This window comes from Talpa europaea, assembly GCF_964194135.1.
Source record: "Talpa europaea genome assembly, chromosome: 5".
Lineage (NCBI taxonomy): Eukaryota > Metazoa > Chordata > Mammalia > Eulipotyphla > Talpidae > Talpa > Talpa europaea.
The window spans coordinates 51,863,222-51,880,713 of NC_140071.1; the positions used below are offsets into that span (position 1 = coordinate 51,863,222).

The 17,492-nt window shown below is 39.9% G+C and overlaps 1 protein-coding gene across 2 annotated transcripts in view; it reads right to left on the reverse strand.

Moving 5' to 3' along the window:
- OCLN (occludin) overlaps nucleotides 1–17,492 on the reverse strand; it is a gene marked incomplete at both ends in the record, with an annotated part of 40,390 nt that overhangs the window by 3,671 nt on the left and 19,227 nt on the right. For both annotated transcript variants that reach the window (XM_084233580.1, XM_084233579.1), the window contains 3 exons: nucleotides 505–676; nucleotides 2,415–2,630; nucleotides 11,556–11,701. In XM_084233580.1, coding sequence (XP_084089706.1) covers nucleotides 505–676; nucleotides 2,415–2,630; nucleotides 11,556–11,701 — 534 coding nt within the window. The remainder of the gene's footprint in view (nucleotides 1–504; nucleotides 677–2,414; nucleotides 2,631–11,555; nucleotides 11,702–17,492) is intronic.

Sequence of the window (17,492 nt, forward strand, 5' to 3'; positions counted from 1 at the left end):
GGGAGGGTGAGAGAATTCACCAGAGACAGAGCAGGGAGCAGAACAGGCAGAAAGACCGAAATACACTGCTGAGGGAAGCAGTGGGCGAGACAGGAGAGGTCTGCCGTGCCATGTGCGAATCTCCCTGGCCAGCCGGGAATTGAACTGGTGCTGCAGAGGCTGTGGACAGCTTCACAGCCCTGCGCTCAACCCACTGCACCACCAGGAAGGCCCTTATTTGAATTTTTAAAGAAAGAATGAATTGTGTTTATAAATAGGAAAAATAGTTATTTTCTCTTAACCATGCTTTGTAGTTTTTAACTATGTTAGTACACTCTTCAGTTTGGACAGTCCTCCATCTAAGCTTGATCTGAATTATCCTCCTAAGAATTAGTTTGGGGGAAAAAAAGAATTAGTTTGGCAATTACTGGCAAAATATGTATCAACATTAGTATAAAGGAGATTGTACCTCCATAGATTAGAATAAATTCATGTGTAATATGTGGTTATAAGGCTTGACTTTACCATGTACTCTTCACTTTCTTCTCTATAGTCATCCAACTCTTTATCCAGACGAGAGAGTTCTTTATTGACCTCATCAAGTTCTGCTTGTAAGCTCTTGTATTCCTGCAGATCAGTGTCAAAGTTTCTCTTGTAGAGTTGTCTTTGTTGATCTGAAGTGATAGGTGGGTATTCCCTAAAAATTGAAAGAGAGGACTATACATGTTTTCGTGATAGACATGAATTCAGTGGTTCTTCTTCAAAGAAAATAAAGGTGGTGTCTACGGCCATACCACCCTGAACGCGCCCGATCTCGTCTGATCTCGGAAGCTAAGCAGGGTCGGGCCTGGTTAGTACTTGGATGGGAGAAAATAAAGGTGGTGGAATATGCAAAAAGACAATGTCTTATTTTCTTTTTGGTACTTACAGGGAGAGGAAGGTAGGGTTCAAATAAGTCTTTTAAAACTAATTATATACCACTCATCGGGTTTTTTTAAGTGCGATACCTACATAATTTTAGAAATAAAGTTGAAAATCTCACATGAAATAAAAGGTTCAAGTGGGAGGAACTCAATAATTCTGAATATACAATTACATGATAATGGAATAAACTTTTGTTTAAGTTTTTAAAACTGGAATTTAGAGCACAAAGTATGTTTTCATCACTGCAGTAGTAGACCATAAACTGGCAGCTGGCTGTTTTCTCCTACTACCTATGGTTTTTCTCTTTTGTTTTTCGGTCTTGGTCTCATTTTCTAAGAGGAAGTAGCTTATTGTTAAGTCCTTTGATTATTAATCTAAACATTAAAATGTACATGTATTAAAATGTATCCTCACTGTAAAAATCAACAAGTAATGAATTAAACTATAAAAACATTCCTGAAATTCTTGTCATTTGTATCTCTCAATATTCTTCACAGATGAAGGTGAGGCTATTAACTCATAATCCACTGAGGAAATACTCAGAATTGTTTCACAGGACTAAGAAATTTCATTGCAACATGGAATTTCAAATTTCAGACCTAAGATATAAAATATCTTAATTTTACGGGGTGGGGAGAGGGATCAAATGATTTGCTCAAAAGACAAATAAGAATTCAGAATTCCTAAAAAGTTTCATTTTAATCTCTCATGATACAAATAGACAAATATTTTAGAGAGAAATGACTGAACAAGAAGAAAAGTTCTTGGAGAGAAAGGGGAAGTATGAGAACTACTGTTGTGAAGGGGATTTCAAGCACTATATCCCTTCTCATACTTGAGAAGCAATGTCCTGACTAACTACCAATCCTACTGCACATGTTTATGGTTTTTGTCCCACTCCTTAGAATACATGGGCATCAAACGGCTACACATCACACATGAGTAGAGTTGAGATAATAAAACCACTGACACACAAAGGAACTTAACCACAATTTGGCCAGGACACTAAATTGTTATCTCAATTGCTTACAAAAATATTGCCAAAGTCTTTTAGATTAAACTTTTAAAAGAAACTGATCTCATCATGAAAGCTTAATTAAAAAAGTAAATGCCAAAGAAAAGCCATAGCATTGTCTGGGCATTTTATAATCAGTAAAACAAAATTCCTTGATACTTTTATTTATTTGAAAGACTTACCTTCAGTGACTATGGGTAAAAAGTTAGGGCACTGGTGAGGTTTACCAGACATTCTGTTGGGGGAAGCTGCGAGTGTTTTAAGCATAGTTGCAGACAAACAAATCCCTACATGCCTATTATTACCACAAAAAAGTGTTAACTAAAGGGAAAAAACAAACAACAACAACAGCAAAAACTATTGATCTCCAGCCCTGGTTGGCAAGGAATGAGATCAGATCATCAATCTAGTTTGGGAGGTAACAGCTATAAGACTTGGCTGCCCCCTGCTAGTCACCAGATGTGCAGGTGGTGGTCAATGAGAAAGGAATTGGCACCTGATCCAGTTCTCCTCCAGCTCATCACAAGACTCGCCACCAGTTGTGTAGTCTGTCTCATAGTAGTCTTGTTCTGTTCTCCTTGACCTTCCAGCTCTTCCCTTTGTGGCAGACCTTTTTGAAGGTGTCTCGAAGTTACTGCTGCTGCTCTGCCGAGGCTGCCTGATGTCATTCACAGGTGAAGTCACTGGAAGCTCCTGAACCACTTCAGGGACCCTAATAAAACAGGGATCATTTTTCAGTGATCACTGAACACAACAGTCTTTTGCCAGCACACTCTAATCACCAATAATAGCAACAACAGCACCGAGACATCTGCACGCAGGTGCACTCAGTCAAGAAGTTCATCACCTCAACACCAAGCAGCCCACACCACTAGTTTCTGCCTTCAACCTAGCGAGAGCTCATGCCCTCTAATATGTGTAGGAGAGCCCATTTGCAAGCCTAAGTACAAGGAATCGACGATTCCAGGCTGTTAGGAAAATAATGATCATGATTCTTTTCGACAGGTTCTTCCAGTTCCATGGAATGCTGAGTGGGAAAGAGGAATGCACAGACATATCTACCTTTGGAAGCTGACTCTAAGATCTCTGCAACAATAATTTTAGACTACTATTTAGCCATTCTTTTGCCACGTCGAAATCTTTAAAAATAAATGACAAAACCTGAAGTAAAAACATTAAAATCTGAAAAAGCTAACATACATCATATAAATTAAGAATTCATTGAGGGGGGCCTCCCTGGTGGTGCAAGGGGTTAAGCACTGCACTATGAAGCAATCCACAGCCTCTGCAGCACAAGTTCAATCCCCAGCCGGCCAGGGAGCGGCCCATATGGCATAGCAGACCTCTCCTGTCTCACCCACTGCTCCCCTCAGCAGTGTATTTCAGTAGATCCACCTGTTCTGCTCCCCGCTCTGTCTCTGGTGAATCTTCTCACCACCCCACACCTATGGCCTGTACCCCAGTTCTTGTATGTATAAATAAATCGTTAAAAAAAAAAATCAAAGCAGGTCTCCTGTTATGATTTTAAATGATATTAGATATTGGTATTATAAACATTTACCTTGGAAGTTTCAGTCCTCCCCTCTTCCCACACCCTTTTTTTTATATAAGAACTGGGGTACAGGCCAGAAATGCAGGGGGTAAGAGGATCCACCAGAGACAGAGTGGGGAACAGAACAGGCAGACTGACTGAGATACACTGCTGAGGAGAACAGCGGGAGACACAGGAGAGGTCTGCCTCACCATGTGGGTTTCTCCCTGGCTGGCCGGGGATGGAACTCATGCTGCAGAGGCTGTGGATTGCTTCATAGCACAGTGCTTAACCCCTTGAGCCACCATGGAGGCCCTTCCCACACCCTTTAAAACACTTAAAGTAACATACTTTATATGGTGTGAAAATATTCTTAGAAAGGAGAGCATACATACATTTAAGAGTTAGGGAATGCGTGTGCTGTCAATAATCTTCAAACCCACTTTTTAGATACAAGTCCTAATAGTTCAAAATCCATGCAGGAAGGTAAGGTGAGCAGTAAGAAAAGGTAAGCAGTAAGGTATTTCCTAATGCTCTACCCACCAGGAGCCCTTCACTCAGGTAAGCATCCTCAGTCCCAACAACTAAGTGTCTCTGGTCCAAAAGTTTGTCCTCTTGTAGCTTTTGAATTCCTTTTAAATTCTTTACTCACTTGTTTTAATCTCACATATATCTCCTCCCATCCTTTTGCCATCCTTACCTTGCCTCTCAGTGTAATTATTGTGCACTGCCTTCTGCCCTGTTAGATTGCAGTCTCCATGAGAGCATGGACATAGTATTCCCAAGGGCACCTGGCCTACAACTGTGTGCATGGCAGGTGTTCATAATTACAGAATTGAAAAACACATCCACAAGAAACCTCTTCTCTGATGACACACAGTTATCAGTGGGAGAAGAATAACAATGCATCCTCAGTGACCAGCATCAGCCTCAGTAACGAGCAACATGGTGCTCGTCATGCACATGGTCATGCACACCATTATTGGGGGGCATATATCCAAGCCTTGCCATCAGAGAATTCCATCTTTCTGGCCTTGGAGATGGCAATGATCCAAAAAGGGCCAATTAGAATCCTTATAATATAAGCTTTGATAAAGGAAATTTCATTGTCTGAGTCCTCAATTAGAAAATCAATTAAGTTTGGGGAATGTGGATCAACATCCTGTTACAACAGAAGCTGTACTGAGAATGAAACCAACAGGGCAACAATTGTATGATGCCATGGCTGAAGCTGGAACCCACCCACCCTAGGCCCTTATGTGAACCAGGGAATTACTACAACTTGCATAGAAGTCCTAACAGATCATCCTATCAGACCAAACAATGGTCTCATTTGGCAATCTAAGGTGTTAACCTTCCTGGAAAGTTCTGCATGGTATAAACATTCAACTTCCTTCATTTATAAATGTGATTAGACTGTAGGTAATGTACCTAATAGGGGTCTCCCAAGTTCATCTAGAAAGGGTTGAGAATCAACCATCTTCAACTCAATTCTAACTGCCTTCAGGTTCTAAGGTTTAGGGCATTATGATAAGCAAAGGAGCCAGACATGAGCATAATTACCATATTCCACATATAAGAATGCCAGTAACAGGCTACACAAACAGATGGTGATAGGCATTGAAGGGGAGAAGAATGGGTTGCATCCATATTGCCACTTTGACATGTGGAATGTTTTGAGCAGAAAGATGAAGTTCTCCCTTGTCTTACTTTTTGAGTGACTTTATGACCAGTGAGAATATTCTCTGTGGTCTCTGTCAGCCGAAAGATGCATGTACCGGTAGGCATGTGGCAAATGACCAAACTGGCTGTGGATCTGAGCTTAGGAACTTTAGAGGCAGCCTATTTTGTTCAAAAGAGGAGGTGGGGAAACACTTGATTCCCTGTGTTTTGAAACAATTGTGAAAAATAACATGGCCTGGTAGAGTTTATCCCCGGTTCTAACTCTGGAAGTGAACTTTGTGGATCTTATCAGAACTGCATATTTTGTACTCTGTGGGGGTGCCTCTTGCACCTATAATTAATCCATGAAATTGATTATCGGTTTGAACCATTATTAATAGTAATTTAAGATCCTACTTGTCAGTAGCCAAACAATGGATCCTAATTGACTGTATTTGAAAGAAAAAAGTTTCTAGAGTGCTCATCTAAAACTGTCTTATTAATACCTATGGGAAGATAAAAAGAAAAGAGCCTTAGGGATTCCTTTAACCAGATGACTTTACAAAGTCCTTTTACCTCTGCATTCTTCAGAAGATCCTATCAAATTTAGAGAAGAGTTGGAAGGATGTATGGACATTTACGTCCTCATTCACAGCGCCCTGACTGGCTGCTAAGGGGTGTTTTTCCCACTGGTGATTACATTGTAGTTAATAGACAAGTCTGGCCGTCAGGCCTCCTGAGGGAAATCCAGAGAAAAGTCAAAATTTCGCCCAGGGCCTTCCATAGAAATTATCAGGAAATGGCTCAGCTGGAAGCAGATGTTCACTGGCTGATACTAAGCAATAATAGAGATTTTTTCCCCCCTAAGGTGAATTGGGCTAAGGTTAAAAGCTGCACCCAAAAGAGGGCAAATATCTGAAGGCCTTTGTTAACCACTTTATTCACACTTTTTATTTGAAGTCATACTGCATTAAAACCTGAAGTTCAAGGACCTCCCTAGTGGTGCAAGGGGTTAAGACGCAACCTATGAAGCAATCCCCAGCCACTGCAGTATGAGCTCCATCCCCAGCCAGGGAGGTGACCCACAGGGCACAGCAGACCTCTCTAGACCTCTCCAGTCTTCCCCCCACCCCACCGCTGCTCCCATCAGCAGTGTATTTCTGTCAATCTGCCGATTCTGTTCCCCACCTTGTCTCTCTCTCTCACACACACACATACACCTGCATCTCTGGCCTGTACCCCAGTTTTTGTATGCATAAATAAATAAGCCTTTTAAAAAAATCACAACAGGATTCATTGATTAGATAAAAGCTAGAACTTCAAAAAAGTGTTGTGATGGAGAAAAAAAGAATACACATCATTATCTTGATTCTTTCTGCTTTGGAATTTATATTAATTCCTCTTGGACTTTTCCTTTAAAAAAAAAAAAACAACCTGAAGTTCCAGAATATAGGAATCTTTTTTAAAAAAAAAGATTTATTTTATATATTTATGCATACAAGAGCTGAGGTGTAGGCCAGAGGTGCGGGGGGAGGGGGAGGAAGGGTGGAAGGTTTCACCAGAGAGAGTGGGGAGCAGAAGAGGCAGACTGACTGAAATACACTGCTGAGGGGAGCAGCAGGTAAAACAGGAGAGGTCTACCGTGCCATATGGGTTAGCTTCCTGGCCAGGATCAATGCTGCAATGGCTGCCCACAGCTTCATAGTGCTGAAACTTAATGCCTTGTGCCACCAGGCAGGCCCAGATTATATGGTGCTTTTGGTTTTCATCTACATTGAAAATCTTTTCCCTGAAGCAAACTAAAGAAAAAATAGCTGGGTGGGCAGATTAGCACTTCTGATTTTCAGACTACAACCCAATTCTTTGAGAAATTAAAAATAACTTTCACCTTACAAATATTTGCAAAACCAGAAATGCAAGTCAAAGTTCATCTATGTTTACCACAGCAAAACCTTCCTTTTCATCTCAAAATGCTTGCAGGTACTGTAAAATATCTGGCCTTGGGAAGCAAGAGTGCTTCTTGGAGGAATTTCATATTTTCTCTGAGCCTTTGGGATATGAATTTTCTAAGATCTAAGAGTCATTCTTTGAAATGCAAACTTTAGAGGGCCTCCCTGGTGGCGCAGTGGTTGAGCGCTGGGTTGTGAAGCTGCCCGCAGCCTCTGCAGTGCCGGTTCAATCCCCTGCCTCCGGGCGAGGGTCCCACATGGTGCGCAGACCTCTCCTGCCGCCCGCTGCTCCCCTCAGCAGTGTACTTCGGTCCTTCTGCCTGCTCTGTTCCCCACTCTGGCTCTGGTGAATTCTCTCACCCTCCCGTGCTTCTGACTGTACCCAGTGCTTGTATAAATAAATAAATAAATCCTTAAAAAAAAAAAAAAAGAAATGCAAACTTTAGAGAGAGATGATTCTTATCAAGAGAAAAAAAAGAGTTTGAATTCAACTGTTCTTTTCAAACTAGAGAGTATTATATTTTACCTGACTCATGGCTACAATTTTAGAATGAAAGCTATAAGGTCTCTGCATCTGTCTGTATATGTGTGTGTGTCTCTATGTAAGTTGATATTTCTCTACCTCCAGATGATTTTGCTAAAATTAATTTGGCAAAGAGGTCTATTTAATTGAATTATAGATAAGTGCTTATATAAAGTATTTCTAAATCTCAGAAATATCTATTAGAAATTAATCCCAAATTTTTTTCAAGTTCATGTGATCTAGGATAATTTTCAGTAAATAAAAGTCAATTTAATTAATATAGGCATGTCTTTAGAGTTATCACCATTAAATATTAGTACTTATATTTTACCTATGTTTACTAAAAGTAAAATATTATTAAAATATTATTAAAAGCTCATATTATCTGTAATAAAATTTGTTAGCAAGAAGAGTAACTTGAAATGATGCCTACCGTAATTGTTAAGAAATAAATAAATGTAACTGGAGTAAGAATCTTTAAAGGACTTTACCACAATGGTTGTTTTATGTTATGTCTAGTGTACTTAAAGTTTCCAAAACCTCTATAGCAGGCCTCCCTGGTGGCGCAAGGGGTTAAGCACCGCACTATGAAGCAATCTGCAGCATGAGTTCCATCCCCAGGCGGCCAGGGAAGTCCTAAGCCCCTACCCCATTCTGTACCTCAGGATAGCACATAATCTTCAACTGCTCAATTTGCCAATCTTTGGACCCATGGTACATACATAAGTAAATTTTACTTTCTCCTGTTAATCTTTTTTTTTTAATTTTTTTTACATCATTGCTCATTTTTAAACAATATTTGCTCCCCCCCCCACTCTCTCAGGTATAGTCCCCATAGAATTTCCTTCACCAAGGCACCCCTGCACCATTACCTCAGTCCCCTGTGCTTCTCCCTCTGATCCCTCTCCCTCCTCCTCCCCTGCAGGATGTCTCTGATTTATAATTGTCTGTTTCTGCTTTGTTGTGTTTTGTATTGTTATCATTTTTTTACACTGATGTCTTATTTGGTTCCCCTATATTCCTGCTATAAGTGAAACCATCTGATATTTTCCCTTTTCCTTCTGATTTATTTCACTGAGCATAATTCCTTTCTAGCTCCATCCATGTTGCTGTGAATGGCATGAGTTTATCTTTTTTGATTGCTGAATAATATTCCATTGTGTGTGTGTGTGTGTGTGTGTGTGTGTGTGTGTGTGTGTGTGTGTATATATATACCACATCTTCTTGATCTAGTCATCTATTTTTGGGCATTTGGGTTGTTTCCAGGTTTTACCTATTGTAAATAGTGCTGCAATAAACATATCTCCTGTTAATCTGTCTTATGTCAATTTAATTTTTAGGCCAGTCAAAGAACCCAAAAAGGAAGCAGGGAAAATTTTCTGCTCATGCAGCATGAAAACAGTGGTGGGAGTAGAGGGAGCAGGGTAGAGGGTATCAATGGAGAAAGGGAACAAAAGGACTTTCTGGAATACTTGAAATGTCTCTCTGTTGGTACGGTGATGTGACTTCAGTTTCACATGTGAAAATCCATCAAGTTGTACATCAAGATTCATGCTCTGTACTGAATATATGTTATGTTTTTTGGGGGGAAATCATAGTATTGAGGGACTTCATCCTTAACGTGGTCTTTACACAATGTTTCCCACCTAATTCCTTTTTTATCCACTATATCCACAAAGAGAGGTGCTTCTGAGTTACTAAGCACATTCAAGCAAAGACAGGGTATGACTTAATGTGCTTCCCTACCCCATCCAGGTGGATGTCCTCTGAATCCTCCATAGCACTCAGTACTCTGCTATGGACAACTCTTGACAATTTCTATTACTCCCCAAAGGCTGCAAATTCCTTCTATTACTACCATACACATCAGGCTGTGTGAGAGATAATGTCACATTTGTATATTTTAGCACCATCCCTCTTCCCTTTCTTTGGGGATCTAAAACTAAGCATCACATTTGCATTTTCCAGGTATTCATAAGTTTTGCAGTGTAGGTTGGGAGTGTCAACTGGTACAACCCTTAAGGAGCACAATTTGATTACACTGTCAGAAAAATAAGTAATTTTGTTAGCCCAGCAATTCTGCTTCTAATATTTTTCTTCAGGTACATTCATATATGCACAAGCTGATAAATGTGTAAGGTGAGTCCCTGCAGTGATGGTCATACCAAAACACTGGGGGAAAGTATATATCATATGGAATTAACAAAAAAATTATAGTTTACCTATTTGACAGTTTTACTATAAAATTCTAAGATATATTATTAATAATGCTAGTATTATTTAAAGGAAATAATCAGTATACATATTTAGCTAGGATATTTACTAGAATATAAAAGAAACTGGTAATACTAGCTGCCTCTAGGGAGAAGAACCAGGCAGGTGGGGACAAAAGGTAGATTTTATCCCTTTTAAATTTTACATATATTTTACAAAATATGGCTATATTGGCCTATTCAAGAATAAATGAGATTTTAAGTTTCCCAAATGAATTTGTGGAAATAATTTCATTTGCATGTAATGGGACAAAATGTGGAAATGCCCGTAGCCACTCGGCCTTAAAATTTAGAAGCATACCTATATTACATTGTGCATCATAGATATTTATTTTGTATGTGTAAAATAGTCAAACAAATCATAGCTTAAAACTTTTAGGATTCTATTCCTTTTAATAGAAACATCTCTATTCCACTGTATGCTTTCATACCTAACAGCTCAACTACTATGGGTTCCCCCACCAAATCCAAAGAGAATAGGGAAAATATTCTTCTTCCAAATCTTTCAAAATTGAAATCAACATCAAAGTGGATTCTGAAGACCAAAACAAAATATAGGGAGGGTATGGCCGACTGCCATTCTGCTTCCAAATTCCATTCCAGGGTAATAATAAAGTCTACTGTCTTCAAACTCATTCTGTAATTACCTCTGCTGCTGTGTCATCTTACAGAGTTCAAGGCCCAAATTGCTATTTGCTTAGAGTGGGTCTATATAACTCAGCTCACTAAATGGGGGCATAAAGTTGGAGCTAAAACTTTGAAGCTTTTGAGCAGATATACCTTTAACTTAGAACAATCAGACTAGCTGTAAAGCTTTTTTTTCTTGCTGATCTACAAAGGAATTTGGAGTTCTAGAATACATATGAGGTAAACAGTATATACCATATGTACTGGCTCCATTATACCCTCTCGTGTGTATATATGCATAATATATAGGAGCACTAATTTATCATCTTTAGGGAAAAATTATATTCAAGTCCTTATTAGTATCCCTAACATAACTTTTTTCTCATTAGTCATTATGTTAAATTAGGCTTTAGGACAAACTAAAACCACAATGAAGATAACATTTCAGTAACAATAATGGCACCTACTCTACTTGGAAACTCACTTGGGTTTTTTACTATATATAAAACAAAACAGAGGGACTTTGAGTTTCAATCCCACAGCAATATAGAGGATCTAGCACAGCAAAGGAAATCTCAGAATTCCTGAATTCAAATGAAGTCTCCTTGTTAAATACAAACATGTGGATAGAGGATAATCAACAAGTAATCTCTTCATCCTTCTAGTGAAGGCTACAAGCAAAAGGAAAGCTGAGAGTTGTACTCATCTCTTCTGTCAATCACTACCACCCTTTCATCTTCACCTAAACTTCAAACCCAAAAAATAGTATAGAGATCCACATTCCTAGAGAGAAAGAACCCAATCTACCCTTTCTCTATTAAATCAACATGAGAACAGAATCATTTTCAGTTTAGAAGGGAAAGGCCTCATTAACTCACAGACCCACCCTACTCCATCTTACAAGTAGCCCTAGGCCACCAGCTCAACACAAAGATCAATTAGTCTGTCTCCAGGCTTTATACAAACTTGGATTTTTTTTAAAGGAGTATGACACAAAATAGCGACTAATTTATAAACATGTGCAAATAATTCTTTTATAATCTCATTCTATCAGAAGGAAGATGCTACTTACGGTGTTGATTTATAGGAAGACTCTGGATACAACTGCTTGTCATTCATTTTGCCATTGACAGAGTATGCAAAAGAACCGTCCACTCTTTCCACATAGTCAGATGGGGGAGGAGGCATGTCTTGAGTGCCTGCAGACACGTTTTTAATCTACAGAAACAGCCCCAAGAGACATAGTTATTATTTAGTCTTTTAATTAAAGGAAGTAGAAATGGGGGGTGGGGAGAAATAAAAATAAAATTATCATCTAATATTATTGGGTTCATTAAATACTTGTTCATTAAATTAACTAATTAAATTAACTTGTAATGATTGCCTTGTTATTGGTGTTTTTACAAACACAAACAGTACTACTGTTAGCTTAGCAGGTCGAGAATGTACTACAAAGAAGAAAAACATCCCAATCACCTGATTCTCATTGTGACATGATCAAGTGGTAACTGCTCCACTGCTATAGAAGACTATTGTCATTTTATCTATGCTAGGTCTGTGTTAGAGCAAGAATTTTCATTTCTAATAAGGTCTAAAGTAATGCCTTTGCTGCTGCCTGGGCATCACACTTGGAAAACCATTAACGTAGGACAAGGGACACTGTCTCTTCCAAATCCATTCACCTAAATAGGGAATATTAAAGCCAGAGATTAAGAAGTTCACACAGATTCTGTCATATTTCTTTAGTAAGAGATTTATTCTCCCTTAATGTACATTCTCAGTGGCTCTATTAATAACATACACAGCATAATCACATCACTGTCTTTGCTTACTCTTTACCATCTCTTCTTATTTCTTTCTTACGTGTAAGTGAATTTGTCCTAGGATATTACAAGCACTAGAGACTAGATCTTGTTAACAGGAAAGGTCTCCCACAGAACCTTTGGGAAAAAGTTTTCCGAGCGTGGTGGAAAACCCATTAGACAGCAGCATACCAATTGGATTCCAAATATTACCTGTTAGATTTCATATAGTATAACCAAAACTTTAAAATTTCACCCAAAAACTTTTAAATTAGTACCTAATAATTAAATTTTTAAAATCAATTTTTAAAAAAACAACTGCTAAACTCAAACAAGTCACAGAGTTGTTTCAAAATAAAGAACAGAAACAATGTATAGAAAAATGTCAAAATAACCCCATAAGTTTTTTACTGTGAAAAAGAGAAACTTTGGGGGGGGTCTCCCTGAGGGAACAGGGGTTAAAGACAGTACTATCTAGCTATCATGAGCCACTGCAACATGATTCAAGGGAGCTGACCCACATGGTTTAGCAGACCTCTCCTGTCTCGGCCACTGCTCCCCTCCGTGTATTTCAGTAAAATCTGCCTGCCTGCTCCCCGTTCTGTCTCTGGTGAATCCTCTCACCCCCCAGTACCTCTGGCCTACACCCCAGTTCTTGTGCACATAAATAAGTAAATCTTTAAAAAAATAAAAAAAGAGAAACTTTTTGAAAACAGAGGGTGGTACTGCCTTTAGCATGCTGGTGAGAAAAATGGCATCGGGATTACCTAGGCTCACTCCAGATCTGCCGGCATAAGTCCTACATAAAGCCTGTCTCCTCATCTTCAAGAAATAAGAAAAACCACCCCTTTTGAACAGAGTAAACAGTTATAAGATGTTGGATTCTAGAATTCAAATCATCAGAGCTAAGCAAAATTTTAAATATATGACGACGACTATTGATATTTTGCTATTACAATTAGGTTCAACATCAATACCCTATTTCCCTGCCATATACACACCTTCCATCTCTAGTTTTCTGGTTGAACTTAGCATTAAAACTACTAAACTGCTTTTTCCTGACTATCAGGGCAATATCACATTCCAGAAGATATTTACGCACCCTTCAAAGCACACAGAGGTATTCTTATTATTTAATATCCCAGTGAGTCAAAAAGGAATGGAATCATTTCCTTCTGAAAGTAGAGTTTGGCAGCAACTGAGAAACCAGTGGGTGGGTTGCTAGGGAGTGTGCTCAGATCCCACCACAGGGGGGACGGGTGGGAACCATTCTTGGCTCCCACTGAATTCCTTAGGACTTGACACCATAACCAAGCTTCTAGGCAAATGTTCGGCCACGCCAAAGGCCTGTTCTTACCCTGGAGACCTCAGAAGAATTTTAAAAGACTTCCTTCTCTTAAAAACCCACTTTACAATTCCCCAGGTATTGTCTCCCCATTCGCTGTGTTAGCTTGTGGATTTTCCTACTGGAAACCAAAACCTTACCAAAAAGGTGCATGGAAGTCCTTATAGATATTTCTCACAGCCTGGAATGGAAAGTCCTTCCCCCTTTCTCGGCCCCCTAATCCTTAACTGGCTTCAAGTCCGTACTCACTACCAAGCAGTAGTAGTAAAGACAGCAGCCTCCTGGAAGCCTCCAACACAAGTCCCTGCAGGGGGAGGTACCTACCTGTCCTCCTACTTCCCCCGTACCTGTGCATATGAACCTCTCTCCAGAGCACTTATGCTGCAGAACAATTGTTTACTCACACTATAATGACTTGAGTTCATATCTCTGACTACAGTAAGCAGAGAACTGTTATTAAAACCACTGTCTGCTACTTACAATGCACCAAATATTGCACTGATAAGACCATGTAGTAGGCACAACCTCATAGTATTCACTACTATTCTCTTTCAAAAATGAGGACGCTATGGCTCAGGGAGTTAGACAGCTTTCCCAAGAATCTATACCTAATAAATGATAATGTGTGATTCAAATACAGGCCTCACTCTAAGGCATCTACTGGGATTCACCTCTCCCTGGATAGGCTCCCACCTTGCTCTTTGAGTTTCTAAAGCCCAGCCATTTCTGGACAAATCAGAGCCCAGAGTTAAAGGGTACCCTATTTCTTACTGTTCTTTTTTTTTTTTTAAGATTTTATTTATTCATTTATTTATTATTTATTTTATTTATTTATTTATACAAGCACTGGGTACAGTCAGAAGCGCGGGAGGGTGAGAGAATTCACCAGAGCCAGAGTGGGGAGCAGAGCAGGCAGAAGGACCGAAGTACACTGCTGAGAGGAGCAGCGGGCGGCAAGAAAGGTCTGCGCACCATGTGGGACCCTCCTCCGGTGGCTGGGGAGCGATCAGGGATCGAACCGGCGCCACAGAGGCTGCGGGTAGCTTCGCAACCCAGCGCTCAACCGCTGCGCCACCGGGGAGGCCCTATTTCTTACTGTTCTATTACTATATTATGTCCAGCAAAACATCTTATCCTTGAGCTGCTCTAAGCAGATTTTCTCAGAGTCAGCAGAACAAAACTAGCCTGACTGCTGACTTCATCCTTCTTCAGCACAGGTCTTTCATTACTGAAACCTTTTTTTATACATATGCACAAAAGAATTTGAGGCTATGCTTGCTTGGCAGCAGAAACAATGCAGAGAAAATTATTAGCATGGCCCCTACTCAGAGATGATGTGCAAATGTTTCTGTGTTTCACAGACTTGTATTTCACATACTAGCCAGCTGTGATGCCAGATTCAAAGATAAATATGAAGGCTTCTTTGTCCTTAAAAGCAGCTCAAGAGTGTAGAGGCGGAGGCAAAATATACTTGAAAAGCAAGGAGTAAGATCATTATTTTTCTTCTCATGCTTCACTTTTCCTGGCAGAAGCAAAATAGTACTTTTTCTCGTGGTACCAATACAAAGTATGTATAAACTCCTGTTTTCAAATGAAGGGGGCAAGTAGGAATTGTTCAACCTGTGTCTCCCATTATGCGACAAGGGATTTCGGAGTTTCACTCTTGACAAGATTCCCAGTCAACCTACAAAACTATTCTGTAAAGTTCATTAAAAAAAAAAAAAAAAACAAGAATACTATCGTAGCACTTAGAGGAAACTTTTAAAGATTTAGAACTGAAGAAAAACAAGGCTTACTTCTAAACAGCAAATGGTGTACAATTTTCCTCAAGTAACTTGAGAATAGCTCGAAGAAATTACAGGCAGAAGAAAACAGAGTAAAAACACAAATTAAGGAAGATTTGTCTTCTACTAACCATTTAAGGGAAAGAAAAGTTGGAAAATCAATCTTTCTTGAAGTCTAAGGCTGGAACTGCTGCTCAAAAGCCAGAGCGGCTTTTGGCCTAAAGGATAAATCACAACCCCAGCCCCCAGGGCCTTGCAGTGGAAGGTGTGCAGGCAGCAAGAGCCAATCCACACAGCAGAGCTCAACTGCTGCTCCTAACTGTATTTATTTATACAAGAACTGGGGTACAGTCAGAGGCTCGGAGGGCAAAGGAATTCACCAGAGATGCAGCGGGGGTAGAACGGGCAGATGGACCAAAGACACTTCTGAGGGGCGCAGCGGGCGAGGCAGGAGAGGTCTGCCATGCCATGTGGGTTTCTCCCTGGCCAGCCCGGGAATCAAACCAGTGCTGCAGAGGCTGCGGATAGCTTCACAGCGCGTTGCTCAACCTGCTGTGTCACCGGGTTGGCCCACAAATAAATAAATCTTTAAAAAAAAATTTAAAAATGAAAGTTTCTAGTTTCACTAGAAACTACATTCAAAAAGGACAAGCACTCACACACACCATGCTTAAGAGATAAGAATAATTAACTTAGGGTGATACACAGGAATGTTACTACGGTCCATATTCCTATCAAGAACAAACCTAAATGTTTCTGAAATATCAAGATAAAATCATTTCAAAAGAGATAATTACAATGGGGAAAATTTTTATTCAAAATTTAATTATACCTATTAGAAGTGCTCTGATTATGTCACTTGTGAAAAAAATCTTTGGAACAAATAACACCTAACACTCCTTAGAGTATTAATGAAATCACCCTAAATCCCTGAGGGGTGCTCCTTCAGAGTAGCTCTCCTCCAAACACCTGTCCTCATTGTTCCTTCCCCACCTGGGGCCACGTGGGGCACACCATCATGCTTACAACTACTGCCAACGAGCAGCCTCCCCACCCTGACCTAACTCCTTGAAGTGGAGATGGAATAAAAGGTCAAGATTTTAGGTCATTTTGAAAGAAAATCTTCTCTCACCCGAAAAAGTAGTTTTTACAAAACATTTCTCTCCACTCAAATAAATCTCATGTCACCTGGAGTTAGCACAACCAAAAAGGAGCAAGAACAGCCATTCCCCAACTTTCTCTTGGGCCTGTCTTCATTTACATGATACCAGAAAGTCAGGCTAGACCTGCATCCAGCTAGCTTACCAATGTGACAAAAGCCATCTGTCTGCCTCTCAGAACGGAAGGGAAGTCCACCAGTCGAGTATCTTTATTCACCTGCCAGGAAAAACTTAACCTTTTTATTGCCTTACCACCACCTGAGGAGATAGGATTTTCAGATGAGGAAACAAAGTCTCTCAGGTTAAATCAATTTACCTAAGGTCACAGAGAAAGACATGGGAAAGTGGGGATTTGAAACCTAGTCCACCTGAATCCAAAGTCCAGCTGTTTCTGGCATAATTGCCACTTCAGTAATTTAAACACAGCTTGTCTCTGGACAGACTCTTCCCTGTAACAATAGGAACTATTCTCATAGGGTGCACCACACCCTAGTGAGACACAAAGTGAAAAGTTTTATTTGCCTATTAGATTCACATTTGCAGAACAGCTCTGGACCCTAAATTACTATGAATGTGTGCTTCAGTCACCAGCTACCTTTGCTGAGGTCAGAGTGTAGGGACACCACCTTCAAAAGGGAAATATAAGAGTTTTTCCTGCTTGGTAATTAAAGAACTTCAGCAGAAGTCAGGGGAGGAGCACCTTAATCTCAAAGTACCATCTCCAGTTTTACAACCTGCGGTCCACCTTCCAGAGCCCTTGCGCTACTAGTTCTCAGAGCAGTAAGTGGTCCGACTCGTTTTTCCTGTTTTCTGATATTTTACACCCACAGATGTTCCCCCAACAAGAGTCTCAAAATTGCCTCTGGAAAGTTCCTCCAGATTTTTTTTTTTTTTTTTTTTGCCACCCTTGGTCACTGA